Raw genomic sequence first — 25680 nt, forward strand, 5'->3', positions numbered from 1 at the left:
GCCTACAATACTTAGGAAATGTACCTTGGTGCTTTGCGCTACTACTGTTCATCCCTGGTCTTATTGTGGACCTGTGTTGCACACTTGGATGTACTAAACAGACTTCCAGGCGTGCATGAGTTTTTTTTTGTTCCCTTACTTCCAAAATACTGCAAAACACAGACACACACACAACAGCCTCTTCTCTGTGTATATGGCTGTCCATTTACTCTATATGGCAATACTTGCCAATCACCACGCAAAACACTAAAAACACACATGAAGAAAAAGTACATTTGATTTGAAATAATGAAAACAGCAGGGTTTGTTTTTTTTTTTTTCAAATATTCTTTATTGCTCAGATCCAGGTTGCTCAGCAATATAGTTCACTCACAACTCAAATCTACAGCATGGCTGTGACCAGAAAGGCACTGATCCACTCGATGTACTAAAAATGGATCATATGTCTGTCTAACACACAGTCATGAATTACCTTGAGGTGTTTTAGACCTTTTGGCCCGTGGGAAATGTAGGACTTAAAGGTAGTGACCAACTGGAACAAGAATCTCCAAAATAGTGAAATTCAGTTAAGAAATGGATCCATGTAAAACCAATGCTAAAAGGCTAATGCCATATGAAGTGTAGCACATGCTGGATTGCCTCCAACAGTCTCATGCAATGCTTTGTGTTTTCTCATTTAACAAGACAGGACAAAAAACAATGCTGTGGTTTTGCATACATCTGACCCACTTTACAAATCCTTCCTCAGCTAATTCATAAATTTGTAGATGGTTGTTGGAATGCCCTCAATTCTGTTCAGTCACAAACGCAGAACAAGTTTTACCAGCTTTAATCAGACCTGAATACGCTGTCCTTCGTCCTCCTTTGCATGTCACAGATTTATTCAATTTGCAATCCTGATTCCCAAATCTGTTCAAAATCCTAACTAGGACATTTTAAACCACAATTTAACAGCTAGCATCATTGGTAGTGATCTAAAAGGAATGAATATTAAAGCAAAGAATCCCAGCAAATGCTCCAGACTACAATATTATATCAGTGTTAAACCAGATCAACAGAAAACAAACAAAAAAAGCATAAACTATCCAATCACCATGTGATATGACTAACGACACATTACGCCCTTAGTGACGTGTGTATTTGTGGTTTTCTGGTATGTTAATACCAGAAATGTATGTTAATGTCTAGCAACACCTGACAAAACCTAGAAACACCAGTCCTTGAAAGTAAAGTAAAGAGGTTACTATCATATTCACAAGTTTCAGCCTCAGACTGCGGTTGGTTTGGAGATGTCTCAACAACCATGATGCTCTGCTGCCGACACCACAGTGAGACCAAGCCAGCCGCAGGGAAACCTTCACTTACTGTATAAAGAGCCAAAAGCACGAGGTCTGACAAGTCCTCTGCAACGCAAGAAAAGAGCCTCAACTTCAAAACCGCTCTCGAAAGCTACTCTTGGCCGTCAAACCATGAGTGACAAACTACATTTTTTTCAGTGCTGTCTTCTCCACAACGACCTTAGCAAAGAAGACCGCAACAACAGTCATGTGCATCAGAAGACACACCGTGCTGCATTCACGCGGGTAAGGTCAGGGTTCTCTAATGGGGTCTGGTGAGCTGTCGTCATCAGCATGAGGTACTGTACCGGGTGTGAGGAGGCTTTGCTGAAGCAGCCTCAGGCATTGTGTGAGTTTGATAGACCTTTCATGTTTTATTTTAGCACTGTTAGTCTGTGTTCATTGGGACGCAAAAAAAAAATTATTCACCTCATCTGATGACAAAAGTCTGCCCTTGAGATAATTAAAAAAACAATGAAAAGAATTCCAAACACAAACACTACAATTCATTAAATCATTCATTCAATTTTTTTCTTTTTTGCCCTAAATCAGTTTTAGTAAGTAAACTCAGCCTTGGATTCTGAGAGGTAATTCTGACTTATACAGCACAAAAATTCTGTTGGTAGATGGGCAAGAAAGACGCTTAGAGGTCAGTTTTGAGGGAATTTGTGACACTCTAAACTTTTCCCACTATTTTTCACAATGCAGGAGCAGACTGCTAAGAGTTACAGAAACACATAAAAACGATGCATGTACTGTATCTGTGGCTCTACTTGACATGTTTACAGATATACAACTATCTCGTTGTACACAGTGACATTTTCAACGAAGAGACTAGAGTTGTTCTACATTCTACACAGACAAATAGGGCGTTGCACCACGTTTCAAGAGCCATGTCCGTGTATTTTTGTAACTTTGTGTTTTCTTAAAATCAACCCTCGAGAATGTTGTTATCAAACAGAGCTGGTAAGATTGAATTGGGTTCTTAAAAAAATCTAATAAACTTTGTTGCTTTTTAAAAAAGAAAACCTGGAGGTACAGTCGGTTAGTTTGTCTTTCTATCTAATGACTTGTGTTGTTTTTCTTCCTTTGATGATGAAATCAGTACACAACGTCCACATTCAGAACCACTTCGGGCAGGTATGTACCCCTTAGATCTTACTCTTCATTCCTTTCTGGCAAAATAATCAACTTGGAATTCCTTTAACGTGTATCATTAAGAGGTTGTATGGCGTCCAGGCAAAGACAGTCCAACATAGCTGACTACTGTTTACAAAGTTTCACTAGCTGGCTGGACCTGAAGAGATAAGAGATTACTGAAGATCTTTTCTATTCTCTTATTCTCTTTTTTCATTATAAAAGAAAATTAAACACGCTCAAAATGACCAGTTAACAAGGCATACAAAATGTGGAAAAAAGGTAAATGAAAGATTGGACTGAGGTACCCTGAAGCCTGAGGTAGATCACAATACTGACATGCGCACTGTTCACATCCAAAGTCAACACGGTGGTTCACTTTACTGTTCTCCTGTTTTTTCAGGTTTTTCTTTATATTATTATTCATAGTCTAGTTTTCAAGAAAATAAACACTTCCCTTCAAAACAATATGGCAGTGTCCCACTGAGGAAAAAAAGAAAAGGACTTTGTTCTCTTTTTGTTTCTTATCAATAGCTCTCATCACAAAATAGGAAAAAATATATTCATAAATATTACTCTCTTTTTTATATATATATTTATATATATACACACACGCACACACACATATACACACGCGTGGAGGAAGCTGTGCGTATTGGCAATAACCTTGCATCTGGAAGATGAAGATGATAGGTGATGTCTGATGGGTGACAAAATAAGGCAAGAAGCTTCCATGCTCTCCAAAGTAAAGCACAGCAAGGCGGGGGGGGGGGGGGGGGGCACCAGGGCCTGCGTGTCCAGCCAGCTCTGAGAGCGGAAGCCAGCTCAGCAATAGAAAAAACACAGAGAGAAGTTAAATGAAGCCGAGTGAGGGTGACAGCCCCTGTGTCGGTGCCTCTGGTCCGGCCTGCTGGACACGTCAGGGGTGATGTTTCAAAAAAGGCTGCATATTGTACATTCACAGCTGTCACACCATTTTAGAAAGCTCCCTTACAAGAGAGGGTTAAAGCCAAACGCGGCTGTGGTCATGTTTGCAGTTGTGTGTATACCACAGTCATACAATGCCTCCCCATTACTACCCCAACCACCCTCTAACCCCATGACATTTCCTCCCTACTATACCACACACCGTGTGACTGCACCGTCCGACTCAACCCAGTCTGGGCCCTCTGCTCACACTTTGTGTCAACGTTCAAGACGTCCTGGTAACGTCGAGCGTGTGGTGGTGCACATTCAAATTAACTGGTCACCTGTTGATGAGCAAAGGCGCACTTTTTGTTGTGGCTTTTTTTTTTTGCAAGATGTAAGCTTTGACTCACATGGAAGGATGCCTTTAGAGACATCCTTCTGATTTCATTAAAAATCAGGACAACAAGCATGAATGTAGGTCTAATGTACAGCATGGGAGAGTGATGCCAGTTGACTGGCAAAAAAAAAAAAAAAAAATCTCAGTTGCATTTAACCTCTGCTGAGCGAAAGTGGCAGTCAGTTCACTGTTATCAAAAGGCTACAGAAAGGTGTTTCTTAACAACATATTTTTATCCTATTAAAAAAAACATGATGTCAGATGAGAGAGAGTGATGAGAAAGAGAAGTCGAAATGAGCAGACAAGAAAACATAGCATCATAATATATGAGTGTTGAGGGGTGTTTAAGCGGGAAGTTATCTTTTGTGTTGGCACACACACAGGCATGTTAAAGACTGATCCATTCTGTCTACTTACAGGGGTTCTTTTTTCATATCAGTGGCCTATAATGCAAAGAAACAAAGGAAAACCGATTTCCCTGGCTGTTACAGCCCAATCAATCGCTCCGATACCTAAAATATTGAAACATGACACGGAGATGTACTGTTTTTTTGACATCAAAATAACAGTGCATACTCACAGTGTGCATCAATATACGTTTCTACTCTGTATTAATACTGCTAAGAAAAACTTAATCTTGCAATCTGAATATCATCTTAAGCTCTTGTGAAAGAGGGTGTCCATTGTCTCTCGCTTTAATTCCAAAAATCACTCTCAACGCCACGTTTGCTTGTGTTAATACAGCTGCTATAACCATTTGTTAGGCCTATGTTAATCCAACGTAAGAGATAACATTATGCAGGGCAACATACTATTCCAACTTTACCTTAGTAACTTAGAGGACAACAGTTCCCAACTTTCTTTAAGATTTTTTTGGTCTTTTTATTATACTATACGAGTACGATTTCTCCCGCTCTAACTGCTCTCACAGGGCTGGCAGTGCAGACAATGCCCTCAGCTTTTGGCTCGCACTTGTTTCCCCCCCAGTGAAGATCTTTGGTTTTGATCGGTGCTGCTGGTCTGCCCTGCATATCCCCTTGGCCTCGGCCATTGTCTGGATAGGTCTCTGTCCATTTGGGAGGGCTACATTCATTGGCTGGTGCCTGTTGGAGCCGCCCCCCTCTGATCACTTGGAGTGGTGCGGTGACACAGCAGCGCCCTGCTGGTGCTTCTGTTCCTGCTGTTTGACCTGCTGAATGATCTCCCGGATTCTCCTCTGTGCAGTCTGTAGGAGAGATGTTCCATGCAGGAGTTAGCAGTTACCTCATAAGGCGCTCACATGACAGTAACAATCATTGATATTTTCTTTTCTATAACTTTTTCCACTAAATCTGGTATCTTCAAATGTGTTAGTATCATCCATGCGGCTATGTGTGAATAGTGTCATATTAAAAATACAGAACGAATGGTTATAAATTCTCAATCACCATGTTTGCTGGGAACGTCTAGAGTCACATGTCTGAATTGAGCACCCCCATTGGCTGGATAACATCACAGCAAATCAGAGTGTCTGATTCGACGCTTTGGTGTGAAACAGACTGTGGACACACAGTGTTCAAAGCAACACTAACTCTGCTGGAATACATGGCATGGACACCTGAATGTTACTGCGGACTGGAACTACCATCATATACATACTTATATCAGGATGTTAGGAGAGAATGTGTGCGTTTGTCTGTGTTGACATTTTCTTTCAATAAGTTGGTTGGTGTTTTTAAAAAAGAAAGAAAAAAAGAAAGTGAAATCACATTTTGTTGTTTCTTTTGTTTTACAGTTTAGCATCCCCTTTAATAGTGTCTGTGTTTATTAACATAATTAGCTGAGACTGTGCTGAAACTGAATCTGTGTGTTGCTTGATAATTTGGTAACAAAATGACAGCTTCATGAGGCAAAACACCAAGTTATGTAAAAACTGAAATGCCTTCATGTGTATATTAAAGGAAAAGCTCAGAAAATTCAAAACACAAGTGTTTTGCATTGTTATTTTGTTTCTCCCTTTTTAACCCATATTTTATTTACATGGGTAAACTTTTTTTTTTTGCTTACCTGGCTAGCAAAGAAGTGCCCACTGATTTTCACAAAGACCTCGTCGTTCTCGTCTGGAGTTTGGTCCCGCGGTACAATAACTTCAGCACTGGTTAGGTTTTGCAGCTCGTTTACCTGGAAAGAAATGTTGCAGATATCATTGCCTGGGTTTGAGTTTCATCTCCATTCTCACGTACAAAACACAGCATCAAATTATGGTCGACTAAGATACTCTTTGATGCTTGTGCTGGAGCCACAGGAATCACTGCTGTGGGGTACTTCACTCGTGGTTTAAAACTGTTCTTATATAAATAGTGGCTTAAATTTCAATGAAATTTAAGTTGTAGTTCTGTATGACTCACAGAATTCCATCCATTTATTTCTTTACCATAGTTGAAGTCAAACGTCAACTCACCGTCTTGCCACCTTTACCGATGACCCTGCCTGCTGCGGTTGAGGGAACCTTGATGTGCGTCTCCAGCTTGACCTCCTCCTTCGCCGTATAGAAGTTCTCCTCTTTTAGCTTCCCATATATCCGACCTTGTGCCTGGAGCAGAGGATGGAATGAGGACAAAACTGTAAAAAACACCACTGTTTACTGTTGCATGCAAAAACACAATATTAATGATTCAAGTAAGTATATCGATAGATTCTAAAAAGCAATCTTATCCTCAGCATGGTATAAATACATTTGTTGTTTTCTTTTACCTTAAACTGAGCCTCTGGGGTTCCAGTAATGATAACCATCCTCTCAGTAACATCTGGGGCCTCAGCTGGGGCGATCTGACACACACATTAAGACAGATGAGACGCACAAGTAAGGACACAAAATGGCCAAGTGATGATGATGTTGCTCTTCTTCATCTAAGGAATGAAATTTCTAAATGTAAATGAAACAATTTCGATTGCGTTATGAGACCAGCTGTTTGTCCTCTCAAGCCAGAGTTTGAGGGGCTTTCTAAAATACTTTTCTCATTGGTTATTTCTTTTTTGTTGTTTGTCCAACATCCTCAGCGGTCGATGATGCGCTGATGACTCAGCACTGACTAACAAACTGATGCCAACTTGATCGATTTAAACAAGACACAGATGCCCTCCTTGTAAAAAAAAAAAAAAAAAATTAAATGTGAAGACTAAGTTAAAATGTGCCAAAATATTTTTTGAAATGTTTGTAAAAAAAAAAAGGAAAAGGAAAAAAGAAGAATACCAGTTATAAGATGGACACCTTCGGGGCTCCTCTGATGCAAGTGTGAAAATGTTTTTGTTTTTTGAGGGAATATGGAAATGAATAAACTAAACTCCACAGATTGACCGGATATGTTTAAACTCCACCTCCCTCCGTTTTTAACGAGTCAGCACCACTGACACAGACAAACCCACCTTGATGGAAGCTCCAGCGAAGTGGGCTAGTTGTTTGATGTGCTGGCCCTTCTTGCCGATCAAGGCCCCGACTGCCTGAGTTGGAATAAAGAGGTAGACGACCTCCTGCTCTTGAGCTTGTTGCTGAGAGAACACAGATCACACAGGAAAAAAAAAGATTTTGTTAAACCTATGATGAATGGTGGCAGATGAAAAGAACATAGAATACTGCTTTGAATAGATTTTTAAGGTATTTGAGGAGTAACAGAAGATCTCTTCTTGTGCTGTCTGGCTCTGAACAATACAAATAATTCCTATCAAGGTAAGTGGTTCTCCTGCATGATTTCAGTTTTCTCACCATGGAAATACTCATGCAATTGATTTTTATAAAGTGAATATTTACAGCCCACATGACAAATCTGGACCAAATTGTCCCCTTCCAGACATGTTTGTGGCGTTCTGGTCACTGTGTGATGGTACACAGGAATCCCAAATTCACTGTTCACCACTGAATCTGGCTAAGAGGTAATGGTCTGATTACTGCTCCCACTCCATTAGTTTTACATTTCTGTCTTTCATTTCCTTCTTTGAACCATAGCAGGAATTCTCATCTAAACCATATGTCTCTTGGAAAGATACTTTTCTCAGCACACATAATGTAGAAAACAATAAATGCGTTTTCTCACCCTCATAAGTACCAACTTGTTTAAAATATCTTTAAAAATACTCAGTTATTACACCAGCAATTAATTAATTTTTGAGACTTTAATCACTAGGGCAACAGTGACTGGTGCAGATTTAAGGAGCACATACTGAATGCTGGTGGGTGATGGCACTTGCTGGAGGAACCCCGTAGAGGCCACTGAGATGTGAAGAGTGACTCTGAAAGTGAAGCGACGAGCAAATCGATCAGATGGCACAGAAACGCACACAGACGCACGCATGCACGTACACAACTGAAGCTTTTCTGAAGCACAACTCCAGGGCTCACAGTGAATCACAGTGAATCACAGGCGAGCTTTCTTGACTACGAAGCACGCAAATAACATTCTCACACACTGCCTCACACCATTCTGGCACGACCTCGTCAGGCAATGAGTGGAGATTGTGTTTTATAGACGAACTGACTCATCTCTGGAGAAGATGGGGGAATTCTGCTCACTTCAAACTGTGTACAACATCATGCAGGAAGACTTGAGTCAACACGGCGATGTTTTGTCAAAAAGCACTTCAGGGGGAAGTCGGTTTACCAAATCTGCTTTATCAGGTCAAAACTAATCCCTGCTCTGCATTGCTGTGCTGGGTGTGTAAAGCTAGCAGGGGAAAAATAAATCCCAAAGAAGAACTTTTCCACTTTTTTCTCCCCCCACCTTCGATGGTTGTGCGCTGAGGTAGTCTGTGAGTGTACTCACTAAGAATGGGCTGTATCCTGATGACACCACAGGGCATACAGCACCGCGTGCTCCGGCAGCAGGGGGCAGCATAGGCAGATTAGAGGAGAAGATGCCCAGAGCGTTCAGGTTCAAGCCTGGGATCAGGTTAGCCTGTTGCTGTGCAGGGGAAGACAGGCAGATTTTAGTCTAAGACCTAGCTTAAGATTCAATCAAGGTCCATTTTTTGGAATGAAAATTTTTCTCTGAAAATATGTGTTTTATTAAAGAAATGTCTAAGCACTTTAAGCGGACTTTATGTCTCAGGAAGAGAGGATGTTCAACAAAGGAGCGGAGAATGGAGAAGAAAGTTAAACAAATGTAAATAACCTTTATCTATACTGTTTTAATTTTCACCTTAAGGGAGAAAAATGTCCATTACATAATGTTGTGACATCTACTTAAGTATTTAGTGACCAACTTTAATCAAGTAAGTTTTTAAACAATTAAATGCCACGCAGGAATAACCAGTGTTTCTACTGGCAGGTTCTCAGTGTGTGATTTCTTTGTTTCTTATAGCAAATTTAAAGAATTCGGGTTTTTGCTGTACTCTAGGAAAAAAAAGCAGTTTGAAGATGTAGCAGTAGTATTTCCTGCTAACTAACTCAAGCTAGACAAACAAGCGTTACTTTAAATGTTGTGTAATTCCACTGATGTGGAGTTTGGATGTGTTCCATCATTGGTTGAAAGAATTCCCCTACTGAATTAGTTAAATATATTGTTTAAACCCCACTGGACTCTCTGGGAAAGACATCACCATGACGCTACAAAGTGTTTTTCCAGCAGCATGAGCAGCTGATTTGTTTCTAGCGGTGAGTGGTTGTCACAGTTTTCTGGTGTAACTGCCCGACAGAACATTTCTGCCTCGAAGTCAAGTCAGCCTGTCGGGTGTCACAGCTGTGAGTAGACTCACAGTCTCCTTTCATTTCGATGTTCCCAGAGAGCTTTGTGTAATATCCACCATGTCTCGCTAGATGGCCCTCACCCATAGTTCTAGAGTCAACACCCGGCAGGTGCCAGAACTGCTCTCACAAGCCGGCACAATTTACCTGCACGCTGCTTGATGCTATATGATGACGGTTTCTGAGCCCAGTACTGGCAGCTCAAGTGGAAAAAGCAGAGAAGGTGATACTGGTGTTCAATCTGTCCACCAGTGTCTGCTGCTCATCATTATCAACATCATCACAATGAACGCCATCACTTTATCTGCATCCATCTCTGCATCACTGCAAAGCAACGGGGGAGGGAGCGGAGCGTGATATCATCGCTACCTCTCTTCCCTGAGGTTGACCTCAATGCGCTGCAGCACTGGTGATGTCATCAGGGCAGTGTGAAAGAGGAGATGGGTGAGAGAGGGATATATAGAGAGAGGGAGATAGCAGCCTACAGATATCAACTGGATGCTGGGAAACGCAGTCTGTTACAGTGCGAACACAGAGTCACACAGCAGGGAAGGCAGCGTGAGTCAGAGGCTGGGAGGAACAGGCGAGCGCACACAAAGACATACGCAGACACAAGATGCTCGAACAAGCGACTCGCTGATGAGCTGTTCTGTGATCGTTTACTCTTATCCGTTTACCGAGCAGCCAACACACATATTACTAATGCTGTCGGTAACATGAACTGAACGGTGAAGCAATGTTATCCTACTGCCATGTCGTCTCCGCTCTCCGTTTTTCACCTGTCAGTCTGAGTGAGTCAACCTGACTCAGTCAGACTGACAAGAGGCCTGCAGATGGTCGCCTTTCAGCTCGTCTTACGTCTCTAGCAGCAATGTCATTCTCGTAGGCTTCCCTCAGTTTCTTCGTGACCTCTGCCTCAGCTTTGCAGCGTGCGTCCATGTCGCCTTTAATTGTGACAGTCCTCTCAGGGTTGCAGATGGTTAAGTTTTGTAACCTGCAAGAGAAGAATGACACATACAAAAATATTTGTACACACAACTACAGACAGACAGAACAGCAGTCATAATCTGCTCCTATCATTTGAGGTGATTTGCTCATAACTGCATTTTGTTTCTTTGCACTCATGTTGCTAAAGTGTCAATGAAAGCTCTTCCCTAGCTACTAAGCATTTCAGTTTTGCATGTGAAGAGCTTCGGTACAGAACACTACAGGTGACCTGAGACATGTTTTGCAAGACTTCCAACACAATTTAGTCAAAAATATGAAAGCATTATGAAAAATTCTGCTTTATCAGCCATTATTAATAACTGGGATGTTGAAAGTCATGACATTATTGAAGGTTGATCCATCTCTTTTAAAGAGTCTCTCAATGTCAGCATGGTGACACGAATAAAGATGTACAGCATTCATCCATCATGGCATATCATTATTGAAATTGAAATTATTATTATTGTTGCTAAATAAGTATTAGTAGAATCAATTTGGGCAATGGTCAAATTCAAGCTTTCTGAAATTATGACCATGACTTGCATAGATCTGGTGATATGAATGATACATTTATTCATTCCAAAAAAGACATGCATTGTTATGCAAAAATGATAAGAAATGGCTCCGTAGAGCAGGCAGCATGGAAGCCTTGCAACTGTTTGCAACCTTGTGACTCATTAGTACCTGTAGGCACACAGGACACTTTCAAAGAATTTCATCAAAGCACTATTGAATTGGCTCTTCAATCCTCTTCACCTTCCTCCTCCCTTCTGTCTCTTTCTTAAACATCATTGCATCCTCAGAGCTCAAATAGCTGGAGGAATTTATTCATCCTAAATGAGCAAAGGTTGGTAGTCATGACTGGTTAAATGGGGTGTAATTGCCATTTTTCAAATACCACGTTCTGAAGAGCAGGAGCTGTAATCATATCTTTACATTAATTTCCAAATAATTTGATTGCAATGGCATGTTTGAGAGTAGGCTGGGGAGCAAAGGTACAGAAAGTTGTGACATCACAGGTTTCAGTCTGTTATTTGTGTGTGTGTGTTTGTCTGTCTACATGTGGCTCCGCTGTGCACTGGCATCACGCCCAAAGTGTACCTTGCCTCACGCTCCCAGTCAGCTGGGATAGGCTCCAGCTCCCCGCGACAGTGGAAGAAGCGGGTTTAGAAAATTAATAAATGAATGCTTTGACAGAGGAAGGCAGGAGGGAGGACCTACGGGGAGATGGTAATCCTGGTCCCTGTCTCCTCCTCAATCTTCTTCAGGTTGCGGCCTTCCTTTCCAATCAGCCTGCCCACCAGGCTGTTGTGGGCGAGGATTTTCAGAGTGATGTCATCCGTCCTTCACAAACAGATTAAGAGATAAAAGAGATAAATAAGATTTTTCACAAGAAAACGAATTTGTCTCAAAAGTTGTTTATGAGTTGCTTATGAGAGCAGGAAAAATTCATCCTGCTCTTATAAGTTTCTGCTAAAAGGCAACAGGGTTGACAGCAAAAAGATAAGGTACTGCTGCCAAAACCTCACCAATACATCTGTAATAGCAGCGGTTTGAAACTAATTTCTTTTTATTATTAAATTGTTGTTTGTAGTTTTCAACAACAAAATACATTTTTAAAAAACTTCATCAATTTCAATTTTCAATTCTTTATTTCAATTAGTCATATATTTATGGTCAAAAATAATTTTAAAGTTATTAGTTATTTTTGACTCTAATTATAATTAGCATATTAAAAGTCATCATTTGGTGTATTTCAAAGTGAATCGACTTTAATGAAATGCTAAAATATTTAATTACTCCACAGAGTCAGTTCACAGGAACGCTAAGAAACATGCAAATAAGACAAACATTTGGCCCTGAAACAAATATTCTAACTCACTTATTAACAACAGAGAAGGAATGTTGTTGAAGACTCAAAGATACCAGAGCAAAAACCTGCATTAGAATGAATGCGGCTTCTCTTAAACCTTGAACCAGGGATGATTCAATGGTCACTGCAACATGTTTGTAAAAAGGATTTACCTACATGGGTTGAACACAACGGTTTTTTTGCAAATGATTACTTTCTGATTTTTGTTTTGCTGTATCTACTGTTTGCAGAGGCCAAAGATCCTCAATGTTACAGCCAGCTTCAGATCTGGTATTCTTTCTCATACTGCTGAGGTCGACAGTTTAAAAAACATTCAGGAGTAGAACGGATTGTACAAGCTGCGTAATTTGGATGAAGCGGGAGCACAGTTCCATTTTCTTTATTACTATACACATTATGATGACTTAAGAGGCGGTTTTACAAAAAATGGCTCAATTATAACGAAGGCCAGAACACTTGATTGTGGAAGTAATGCAGAGTTAAACGACCTTAAATAACATAATTAAAACTCGTTGGAACTAAAACCAAAATGCTAACAAACAATAAAACTCCCTGGCTATTCATGACGGATTGACACAGCAAAGATTAAGTTGATTTTTGATGTATGATTTGATACTTGAGGTTGATCAGCCGAGCCTGATTTCTTTTTATTACATTCGAGCTGCACAGAAACACAGAAAAGATAACACAAAATCACTCCATCACCTTGAGATCCTTTCAAAGAAATAATACATGTACTTTAATATAGAGGATAATGCTGTTTGCATTTGGAGATACTGCCTTCATAAGATTATGCTTTTTTTTAAATAATAATTTCACAAGACTGGTGTAAGAAGTTTTTTTTAAATATTTGTTTTTTTGCAGTTGCAAATTTTAATAAAGTGTTACATGTTCAGTTAAATGTGCTTTCTTTAGCAAGCATTGAAGCTTGACATTACTTTTTCAGTTGTACAGTAAATGTGAAGCTACAACCAAGCAAATTATTACAGCTTAGCATAAACACTGATTCAATCCAATAGTACGAAAATCCAACGGGCATATGTAAACCTCATTAACATGCAAATGAACTATTAGTTTTATATACTGTATTTGTTTTATGTACAGATTAGTGAAAAGGAGATATCAGGCTCGCTACTTGTAGTTCCCTATGCTCAACCACTTTTTGCAGTCTTTACAATGATGTGGTTTTCCTTTGGATGACAGGAGATTGGTAAAAAGCAATAAGTGATGTTATTGCAGTAACACTTATTAGCAACAGAAAAAAATGTTGGCGCACAAGATTTCACACGTCTAAAAAATCTCACCCCCAAGCTTTAATAATCATAGATCTTGACAGTGTGACTTTATATGAATTGAGAATTAAATTATCTTAAATCCCCATTAATAACCATAAATATGTTTGCACAATGCCAGGAGCCATGCTGAGGGCTTCTGCCCCCTTGTACAACAAGACACTTACAAACAAATAAAAACTCCCACGGTATAAGGTGTTATAACTTGATGTCGATGTCAGATCTGATAGACGCTAAAAGACTTCAAAAGGTGTGTTGGCCTGTGAAAACTGTCAAGCCTAATTAGATACATTAGCCTCATTTCTTAAATGTTAAGCTGCAATCACGTGTTGCCCTGTGCGCGTCTGGTACACCTTCGCAGTTGTGTTAGTGGTCAGTGGTCTCAATACCTGCACTGTGAGATTAAAAGGTGTGCAGCAGGTTAAAGGATAAGATTATAGCCCTGGACACATTATGGCTAATCTCCTTATGGGAGCATATACCTGCAGGAGAACCACTGAGTGAGTTTACAACTACATTAATGAATGTGTGATGTGCAAACTCACATCTTGGTCTCGTTGGCCTCCTTCTGCATGATGTCCTGGATCATGCGGCAGGCTGAGGAGCAGCCCTCCGGGGTTGAGTGGATGGTGATGGGCTTTTCTGCTGCACCTGCATTTTCCTTGCGATGAATGTCCACTCTGAGAGATGGAGGACGTGACATCGAGACACACAGCCAAACGAGAGAGGCAAAAATAAAAATCTATGTCCACTGCCTATTAATTAATAATAAGGTTTGTCATATTGCGACTTACAAATCAAGAAATGAAGGCACCGAAAAGAGGATTAAAAAACTGAACTGTGACTTTTCGCAACAACTATCACAAATTTGAGCAACTCATTTTCAAATGCACAGCTATTTCTATGCAACATCTTTCAGCTTATCTCATTCTTGACATGCAAACCATGATACATAAATAATAACACTGACTATTTAAAGTTCTAACAAAATAACAGTAAAGCTTTTTGAGGGTTAATAACTCCTTGAGTAAAAGAGGAAACAGGCGAGTGACTCACTTAGACTGTGTCTGTTTAGTGACATTTTTGATAGTGAGGCCCTCCTTGCCGATGATGGCTCCCACAAACTGAGTAGGCACGAGAATGCGCAGGGGAAAGTCGTATTGTTTTGAGCGTGAAGTGCCAAAGTCCCCCGAGGGCCCAGGCTGACAGATGCCCTGGTCCCGAGATGACCGACCTCCACGCCGCGCACGGGGAGCCTGGTCAGGTGGAGCCGTATCCATGTCCACAATATATGACACCTTGAAAGAGTAGTCGTCAAACTGGTGTCCTGTTAACTTCTCAGTGGCTCTAGGAGAAAAATCAGGTGTAAAGCAAGAATAATACTTAATGTATCCTCCTGCCAATATGAGTTATTACAGCTGTCAACAAAGGAAATTATAACATCACAAGTTAATTATTGATTTACCTTTTGCAAAACACATTTACTCATTTTATTATATGCATATGACGCTGCATTTCGTATACTGCATTGCTTCCACGCATCGATTGTGCATCTCATAAGAAAGGAACACCTCTTTGAAACGAATTTAATCACACAAACATTCATGGTAACGCCTGATTAGCGCGACACATGAAGTAACAGCGTCACACTCTAAATGAACGACAATATCTATTATAAAAGAAAATTAGCAGGATTATTAAAACTGAGTTTGCACCTGAATAAAAATGTGTGTTCCCTCGTGTGCGTTGAGGGAAACTGTTATTTCTTTATCGTTCTGTGAAGGGTAGCCTTTGTATGGTATAGCTTTTTCCTTTCTTTGGAAAACATTGTTTTCTTGACAGTCATCTCTGACTGCCTTACTGTTCAGGGCCTGCAAATACTAATACTAATACTAATACTACTACTACTACTACTACTACTACTACTACTACTACTACTACTACTACTACTACTACTACTACTACTAATAATAATAATAATAATAATAATAATAATAATAATAATAATAATAATAATCTATACTTTATTTATCCCTCTTGGGGAAATTCTTTTTTAAATTTACTGGCAACCAGATTGGCCTTGACATGCATGACAGCCACATGAGCTAGCTTCATACAGATGCATTCATTAATAAGTTCTGTCAACCCTGTGGCACAAAGTTCACAAAGGAGGATACTCTGGTTTTGACAATAATATGAACCTGCTCTGAACTTGTGAAAAATATACGTTTATCATCCACAGACAGAGACGTAAGCAGCGCTGCCCAAACTGCTGCTGTTTCCTCATCTGTCTGTGGGCGCAGGTAAAAAGAAAATGTATCTGTGGTCTTAGTGCTTGGTTGTATCCTTGTTTGTGCTGCTTACTCTTTAGCTTCTTCCTTGGTTGCGTATGTAACATTCACCACTGCTGTTTCTGTATCAGTGTTCACTGTGAAACAGGACAGAGAGAAAAAATAGAAAAAGTATGAGAAATAACAAAATAAGGTGTGGGATATATATATATATATATATATATATATATATATATATATATATACTGTATATGCAAAGACAGGCAGCAGCGCTTTGTGACTCCAACAGGTGATTCAGGCACACTTCCAGGTTCCTGTGGTAACTCACACAGCCACCCGTCTGCGTGATCACATTACAGCCATGGCTTCCCTCCAGATAGGAGCTACTTAACTTACAACCTTAATAGAATTTACACAGTACCAAATTTAAGGTGAATTTGAAAGTCTAAGCAAAGCAATTAATCTGCGAAAAGGTGCAGCGTACACCAAAAACACATCTTTGGGAAACTAGCAATGCAGGGTGAATCAGTAACTTGGAGTTGTTGGTTTGAGCCCTGCTGTGATCACAAACTGAGGTAAGGGGTTATTGACAGCATATGGAAGGGGTTAGGGTGAGATGGTTAATTAATTAGTTAACTGTAGTAAAATATGACTGATAGGAATACAGGGAAGGGATTTCCTGAGAAAAAAAACCCCCATGAACAAAAATAATCACTCAATTGTTTAGAGTGTGTGTAAGTGAGAGTCTGCAGACCCTGTCCTCTGCCTAAAATCAGTTTTTATATTTTTTTTACTATCAGGATCTGATTTTGTTGTTTTAGATATTCTGTTGTAAAGTCTGTAGAAAGACAGGTAGTTCGTCTTAAATTCAACAGTCACCTGAAAAGTCAGATTCTTGCGGTTTTATGCACCTTAAACATCAGGCCTTGATAAACAGGCCAGATTGTGTTCTGCTGTCTGTCGCTTTGTGTCAGCATTGTTTTGTTGCGCTGCCATTGTGTGTTGCTGATCTCAAGATGAACAAGTATTGTGCTGTGGAAAAGAATTTCCCTCAGGGGACAATAAAGACTAAGTCTAAATCGACACCTGCCAAATCCTGAATAGCATGCCTTTTAGTGATTGTTGAAGCAAAGCTGATGAAACAGAGGCAACAAATTACATTTGTTCTTGTCCTCTTAGCAATTTTTTTTACTTAAATGTAAATGTAGGTGAATGATTATTTAAAAAAAAAAGTCTTTATCCTAACAGTACTGTTTTTTTATTTGAATACATTTCTCTTGACTTTCAGTTTGTTAGTGGTGAGCCTTTTCTGCTTTTTGCTATCTTGTGAGAAAACCCTGAAACAGTCTTTAGGGTTTTGGCTTTTAGTGCAGGAAATTCAAATATATTTTCAAGATGAATAAACAAAGTTAAAGAAGAAAAGAATATCATTTAAAAGAGCTTGTTTTGTGTATAATCTAAGCTTGAAAATGCCAGTGTCATGTTACTGTTAAATCAATAAAGCACATTCATCTTTCACTTTATGTAAAATTACATAAATACTTTCTCATCTCGTGGAGGAAGTTATTTTCAGATGGAGAGAGACAGAGTAAAATTTTGAAAAAAAAATACACACGGCATGTCTTATTGATGAAATGCCTTCTGGTATCAGATGCTCCCATCAGAGGACACAGAAGTATCTCTACTTGATTAAATATGGATCTGGGTTTGTTTAAGAGCAAAAATGCCACAATGTTGAGTCAACAGAGACGCCACCGCTGTTGGAGTGTGAGGCTGAAAAAACACTCCTTTACCTGATAATGTGCTTCAGAGGAAGACAGAAGAAGAAAATGCTGCTATCATGTGAGGTGCAGATGAAGAATTGGTTGCTTTTTGATGACAGGTTGTTTTACATCAGCAATGGAAATGTGAAGAATGGAGTCATGTCTTTGCTAGTCTCTCTTTTAGCACCTGTCATGGCTGCAGTGGGTGGTACTTTGTCTTGGTGTAGATACACAGACAGAGTGTGTTCTTGTAGACAGCTAAAAGTCCAAGAGATGACTAAGGCTGGCTAATCTGCACATACAGTACAGAAGCCTCACCGCAGGCGCCTGCAGTGTCTTCCCCATTACCACAACGCATTTCCCAAAAACAGATGCACATATTCAAACACGTGCACACAGGGAGACATTACTACTGGATGTCTGCCATGTTTGCTCACTTTAATCCATATGCCAAGGTATTAAAATAGGCCAAGGGAACCTGGGAACACTGCTTATTATAGAGGCTACATATAATTTAAAGTCATTTCTCCCAGGGTCAAACTTATAAGACACACAAGCACCCATGCAGACAAGACCAGATAATAAAGACTCATTTATATGCAGATATGGGTTACGTGTATATATGAAGTGAGGAAAGTCTAGTCACACAGGGAGACCTGACTCCCTGGGAGGTCGCTGTGTGTGTATTGCTAAGGAGACACAAATGCTTTGAATAGCTGAAGCCAGAAGATGATGGGATGTGTAGTAGACAAGGGAGAGGAGAAGGGGTCTTTACCTTGTTCCACATTTTCTACAGTACCATACTGAGCTAGAAGGCCATCCAAAACCTAAGGGAGATATGAGAGTGTGAGTTAAAGAAACAATCTATGGCCAATTGTGCAAAAACACACATTTGGATCGACAAACACACACATACACACATGCACATACACACATGTCTGGTGCTCCGTGTGCTTATGTGGTTTTTCACATAAGGACGGGAAGTGGCAAACTAGTAAAAGCGAAACCAAAACTGCAGAGCTGCTTTAAAAATCCATTTGTATGTTTATATTTGTTTATATTTGGTGATTGCTTGTGATTGGATGTTTCTTAGAAACTGATTTACACAAACTTAGATCTCACGGGGTAAGACATGGTTACCTTTACCAACAGGAGTTGGACGAGACTGAGCGTGCATGTTTGCTTGTCAAAAGCCAGCTAAAAAAGTGAAAAAGTTTAACTTGAAATTTTCTTTAGGGTTGGAGTGGCTAAAAATTTTAAGATGGATAAATACAAGCACACAATCAAAATCACTTTCTTGAACTTAACAAAAAAAGATATCTTATATCGCAGAAAATACTCAGTCATTGTAATTGTTCAGGTTTTGGTGACAGCAGCCCCCAGCAGAGGTGCTTTCTACTTTACGTTAGTGATTAAAACCTGACACAGTACATCTGCTTGAAATAAGCCAATAGACATTCAGAGGTTTACACACAAATGTTAGGAATAGCTGCTGTGAACCAATCTCAGTCCATGCTTTTTCAAAAGGTATCATCTGTAAAAATAAAGTTTTAAAAATATTTGCTGTAATTTCCAAAATGACAGATAAGGACAATACCTGTACATATAAATCAGTATTTTCTGTGTTTGATTTATTAGCAATGTGACTGTATCATGTATCAGGTTCTGGGTTTGAATCCTTTCTGTGTGTAGTTTGTATGTTCTCCCCGTGTCTGCGTGGGTTCTCTCCAGGATCTCCAGCTTCCTCCCATATTCAAAAACATGCAGCTTAGGTGGTCTACATCAAATTGACCATAGGTGTAAGTGTGTGCATGAGTGTGTGTTTGTCTTCATGTTGCCCTACAATAAGCTGGCGTCTTATCCGCAAGATACCCCGCCTTTCGCCCATAGCAAACTGGTTTAACTTTATTTTACAAATTGCACTGAAGAGTTAACGGAGTGGCAACATTTTCTATCCATCAATCAAACATAAAGGGATTTCTCCATTAACATTGATGTATATTAAATAGTCATAGACATGTCTTGCTAAGCCTGCAGTGGAGGACCCGAGATGCACGACCCCAGAAACACTCCCACCGAGAAAAACAAGTCGGAACCCCTGCAAAGTTACAGATGTTGACACACTGTGCGTCATCTCCACAGTAAGAAACACTCACTCTGATATAAGCATAGAGACATGGACACATGCAAACAGATAATAAGTCTACAGACAAATGCCGTAAAAAGCTGGTGACTCACAGACACAGACTGGTTTATGTGCTACCTAGTGCTTCAACTGGGCATTACTGCCTCACACAGGCATTCACACTAACACCAACAGAACACACAGCGACAGACAATCAACTGACCTCCCACTGTAGATGAGGGGGGATGTTCCGGATCTGGATCTTCCGACTCCTGCAGAGATGAAAGACACAGATGGAGTGGATTTAACAAACCTGAACCACATACACGCACACACATTCAAGATTTGCCATCATCTGTTGTTTACAGAAACTTTATGCATTTGCCCTATCAAGAGCCGAGCAGCACAAACATTTCGATGACGAGTGCAGAGTCGGCGGCGGCCGGGCCATAGTGTGTGAAATTTGGCAGTCGAATCATCCCGACTTTCTGTGACAGATCAATGGACACACATCAGCCGACCGTAACAGAGTTGCTCAAGGAAATATAGGCGTGTGCATCAGAATACACAGCAAAGATCAGCTTGTGACTCTGTTATATCCTCCTCCAAGTGTGATTCTCACTACTGACACTTTGAGATGAGGGTGACACAAAACAGTGTGATTCAGTGTGGCTGGTCCCCAAAGTAATATATAAAATTGTCTTATACAGTCATATTCACACCTGACTGATATGGATGTTCACAGGTTGGATTAAAGTGGCATTGGTACCAGTTCAAATTGGTTTTAACTATGTTGGTGAGAAGTTTAGAACAAAAAGATTGCGTATCCTTCAAAATCTTTTATTTGCATGAAAAACAGATTTTTTACTTTAGCAGTCACAAACAATCATCAAAGTTGTGATGACAAAAACAAAATGTTTTCATTTGTAAAGGAAGAACATACTGCATAGTTTACAACTGACCATTCAGCTATTCACTTGTTATTAGATTTGTTGGCATTCATGTAGAATCTGGGAAAAGAATGAATAGACAGTTTGAAAGGAAAATAAACCTCTTTTTTTTTCTTTACATGGTAGCCAAGGAAACACAGAAACTAAAAAAATACGTTTAAATGTAAAGACCACTACCTCAGCATACGGTTGATGCATTCATCCAAAATGTTTGCATTGATTTTGAGCTATGCCACAGATAAAAAAAATTCTTTACATGCAGATGGTCAGAGATACAGCAGCTCTACATCAACAAGCATCAAACAAGAATTTTTGTTATCATTTGCATATTCATTCATTTACATTTATTTATTCATCAATTTACATGTATTTATTCATTGGAACTGAACTTCTCTGGTTTCACGTTCCCATTCTTGTAAGTGATTATTTTTTATTTTTTATTGCTCGTCAAACTAGGAACTATTTGTGTCTTTGTGAGTTCTATTTGCTATTAATAATAAAGATGAACAAAGATGATATAGACGATTAATAAGCATGATTTATTCCTATGTTTTCATTATTCTTCTAATATGTATATGTTCATTATGTATCAGTTGTAAATGAGGCTTCAGATGCATAAATGTCCAGCTACTGTCCAGAGTGCTTGAGGTCAGCCACAGAAAGCCAGGGACGATCACAAGCTGTTACAGCAGCAAGAACATGAGAGCGTCTGGCTACACAGTGATCGAAAAAACAGAGATGGCTAAGCACTTCAGGAATTACAAAAATGATGAGAGATGGGTTTAAGATCAGGAGTCTACACAGAGGAAAGATGTTGATACTTTCTCTCCCATGTCATTTGGAAGCGACATTTCTTTTCAGCGTAGAGGAATGGAAGCTTGATATGAATGAATGAATGGATGAATGGATAGATGAATGAATGAATGAATGGATGGATGGATGAATGAATGAGTCTATGCTTGTGCTGTTCAAGAAAAAACAAGAGAAAAAGCGCAACAGGATCACAGGCTGGCCGTCTCTGCTCTCATCTGTTTGAACTTTGTGCTACTGGAATGAGTAGAAAGTATTTACATTCATGTTGAAATTATATATATATATATATATACACACACACACACACACACACACACACACACACACACACACACACACACACACACAAACACAGTATATATATACAGTATATATATATTTACATATATATATACACATATATATATACACATATATACATATATATAACATGTAATTTTTATATATTTTTTTTAAATACAATTTTAATTATTCTTCCATTTAGTTATTTCACTAAATGGAAATGAAGCTTATCTTCTGTGAAGTTTACCCTACTGCAGCAAAACAAAAACAAAAACCTGCAATTCCCACTGCGTTCTTCCATATGGTGGCTGAAAGCTTTCTACCAGTACTGTTTTCCAGTTTTCTACCAGTACTGTGGCTCAATGAGAGATCCCTGTTGGCAACTGGTGTCCAAACAAAGGTAAACCAATAAAGATTAGGCTGTACCACAAAAACACTGAACCTTTTTCAACTTAGTAAACATCAACCAACTGCTCCGCTGCAAAACATTTCACAGTATTTAACTGGCAGTAAATAACAAATCTGTTTACAGTGACATTGTATTTTACAAATATAAAATATTACTAGAAATGAGCCATAAGTTCATCACTGGACTTTTAAAAATTATTAGCACAATAATACAGATTTGTTAGTACATCACTGCATATTAACGTAAACTGAACTTGAATCTGTGAGGAAAACTGTTACTGTAAATGTTACTGCAATACACTGTAAATAAATGGTAAATGGACTACAGTTGTCATATATATACATACAGTATATATGCATGCATGCACACACACACACACACACACACACACATAATTGTATTTCTGCAGGCTGTTATAGTCCAGCGTTGACGTCACGTTGGACTACACATCCCTGAACTGCAGCAGAGCAGTGCTGTCTTCTGCACAGTCTCATCAGCTACCTAAACGGGACTCTTTCTATGTAGCTGGCACATGTTTTAAACTCCACTTGCTTGTCTGTCAGTCTGAAATATGCAGCGGAAGCTCCCTCACTTGGAAAAAGTGACAGCGCCTCCCCACAGTTCTTTAGGGTCTCATTTCCAGCGTGCCTGTGGCCACTGGCTAACTGTGACTTCACTGCCTTCTGTCTGTCTCCAGGGCAGGGAGCGGCCCGCAATGCATGCCACCAAGCAAATATACATTGTAAAATATACACCATCTAACTAGAGACATCATCTGCATGTACTTGGGTAGATGTTCAAAGAATAACTTGATGTGTTGTTATCTATTATGATATAAAAATAAATAAATCAGTGGTTACTTTAAGTTTAGCAAATATAACCAAAGAACATGCAGTTGGTTTGGGGCAGCCTGCCAATAGAAAAATAAAGCCTCTGAGCTTTGGCCTTTAAATATCTGAAGGAGGTTGTGTTCATTTGAAAGCGAATATTTACTGCTCCCACCTGCACGGGGTGAGAAACACAGACATGTGCATTTCAGTGCACAACATATGCAGTTACAACCGCAATATGAGAGCAGACGGGTGAGAAAGAGATTGTTAATCACACAGGAGGTCTGCAGTGTTGGTAAAGATGAAGGTATGATAATAGAAAACTGAATGGACAAATTGTACATTTAAAACATCTCTAAACGGATAACCTTTTCATCTCCATGGGGAGATGAGAACACTGGCTTACCGTAACTTTGTTAAACAACTGTAGTGAATAAAGAACAGCTTGACATTACGTTATTCAAAATTTGGAAATTACTCAGCTTTTTAAAAAAAAATAGAATAAATATTACCCGAAACCTTTAAATCTCAATATTTTGCAGCGCTTCCTACGTGTTATGCTAATTTAATGGCTTTTGTGGTGAACTCTGTTTCCAGGTGTTCTCTATTTAATCTCTGTCTATGCTATTTTTTTAAAAAGGAATCACATCACCTAAAAGATTTGTCAAATGACAAGACTGAAATATTTAATGGGAGAATTGTTGCTAAATGAAAAATGACCCAAATGTTCATTCTTACAAAGAGGAAAGCAAAGTTGGTCAGAAGTGCACTCTGTTACTTCTCTTTTTCCTGTCTTTTTTTTTTGCAGCAGAGACTCGACTGATTAAACATTTCCTTCTCGTTTCAAGGATTCTTTCTAATGATGCCTTTAAAAGCCTTGTTTACCTTTCCATTCCTGCTTTGTCAAGAGATTCCTCACAAGACACGTCACTCCGAGCCCAGCGGGAAGGCTTTCTCTGAACAAAATAAATAGCCTTTCAGTGAACCAGGTCTGTGTCGAGGACAGGGCCTCACACAGCTCAACACAAACACAAACAGCCTCCTCAACAAGACACAAACACACCACATTGATTCTACACCGAAAATTCACCAGCACGGATAAAATATAATAAATATAATAATATCCCCCTTTGTTCATTTAGCCGCGAACACCATCACCAATTGGTCCTGAGTGCAAAATTCTTGGATTACAAACCATTATTTCACACCAGTACGGGCACATATTTAAAGCTTAATGAGCTAGAATGGCACTCAGTAGAGCGCATACCTCCGCCAAAGCCCAAAAGTCTTACCCAAAGTCAAACTCGTTGCCCTGTAACCAGAACTTGCATTGCCATCCACCTCATATTAAAATATATTTAAATGCGGATACATGAATTATTACAATTAAGAAAAAAACTATTTGTAAGTTAAACTGAAAAGAATACAGAAGGTGTCTCTTTATCGGGTGTGATGATTTCTGGTCTAGACTAAAACCTATCCTTCTGCTGAACTTATTCCATTCCATGGTTTCTGCATGATCCTGATGAAAAACTGACAAACAAATGGCCACAGGTGATAAAACCTCACTGGAGGTAGTAAAAACATTATTCATCACCCTGGATAAAACAGCGAGTAATGAAACTGGATAGTATTTAATTCAAATTTGTATTTGTCATCCCTCCCTGTGTTCATCTACGCAATGAAGCAAATTGTTCCCACTGAAAACTTGATGACACAACAGACACAGGAAGTCCACGTGAGTGCAGAGGCAATCCGATGAGAGACTTCCTATTGCATGGAAAATAATTGATGACTTTCAAATTGAACGAGGACACGGCCTTCAACACTGCAGATAAAAAAGGAAATAAATCCCACTGTAGATTATGCACCAATCAGACCATCATCTTACAAATTCATTGATATTATACACACACACACACACACACACACACACACACACACACACACACACACACACACACACACACACACACACACACAGTATATATAGAATGGCACTCAATATATATACAGTAATATATGTGTGTGTGTGTATATATGTGTGTGTGTGTGTATATATATATATATATATATATATACATATATATATATTAGTGAATTCCGCAATAGTGCGACTAGCTATTTATCTTATTATTTATAGTAGTTTAAACATTTACGAACCATCCTCATACTGATATTAAACCACCTTCTATCTGTATTACTTTTTCCCACACTCTTATCGACTGTTTGAAGCACTTTTGTGTGTCACGTGAGTCCGAGACTCACGGAGAGGAGCGCACTTCTGGATGCTGTCAGCCAATAGAATGCACGTATGGTATCATGTGACTGCCTACCAAACATCAGCAATGAGGTGAAGTCGCGAGCGTTGATGAGCGAAGGTGCACTATACATTTAAATTATCTGCGTGGTATTGCAGTGTTGAAGGCCACATCATCTTTCAATTTGAAAGTCATCAATTATTTTCCGTGCAGTACAAAGTCTCTCATTGGACTGCGTCTGCACTCACGTGGACTTCTTGTGTCTGACTTTGAGAGGGGAAAAAAAGATAAAATATATATATATGTAT

General features: G+C 39.3%; 1 protein-coding gene across 2 annotated transcripts in view; it reads right to left on the minus strand.

The window, feature by feature from the left end:
* Positions 1–328: 328 nt before the first annotated feature.
* Positions 329–25680, minus strand: part of igf2bp2a (insulin-like growth factor 2 mRNA binding protein 2a) — a 48229-nt gene continuing 22877 nt past the window's right edge. Inside the window, exons 3-16 of one of the 2 annotated variants that reach the window (XM_068329687.1) lie at positions 20051–20099; positions 18478–18529; positions 16013–16076; positions 14705–14995; positions 14194–14328; positions 11705–11827; positions 10355–10490; positions 8577–8714; positions 7978–8046; positions 7186–7308; positions 6514–6588; positions 6221–6352; positions 5827–5940; positions 329–5005 (exon numbers count right to left, since the gene is read on the minus strand). In XM_068329687.1, the coding sequence (XP_068185788.1) occupies positions 4907–5005; positions 5827–5940; positions 6221–6352; positions 6514–6588; positions 7186–7308; positions 7978–8046; positions 8577–8714; positions 10355–10490; positions 11705–11827; positions 14194–14328; positions 14705–14995; positions 16013–16076; positions 18478–18529; positions 20051–20099 (1600 nt within the window). In that variant the 3' untranslated portion in view covers positions 329–4906. The remainder of the gene's footprint in view (positions 5006–5826; positions 5941–6220; positions 6353–6513; positions 6589–7185; positions 7309–7977; positions 8047–8576; positions 8715–10354; positions 10491–11704; positions 11828–14193; positions 14329–14704; positions 14996–16012; positions 16077–18477; positions 18530–20050; positions 20100–25680) is intronic. The other variant, XM_068329689.1, reaches the window with a different exon arrangement.

Source organism: Antennarius striatus, chromosome 12 (assembly GCF_040054535.1).
Source record: "Antennarius striatus isolate MH-2024 chromosome 12, ASM4005453v1, whole genome shotgun sequence".
Lineage (NCBI taxonomy): Eukaryota > Metazoa > Chordata > Actinopteri > Lophiiformes > Antennariidae > Antennarius > Antennarius striatus.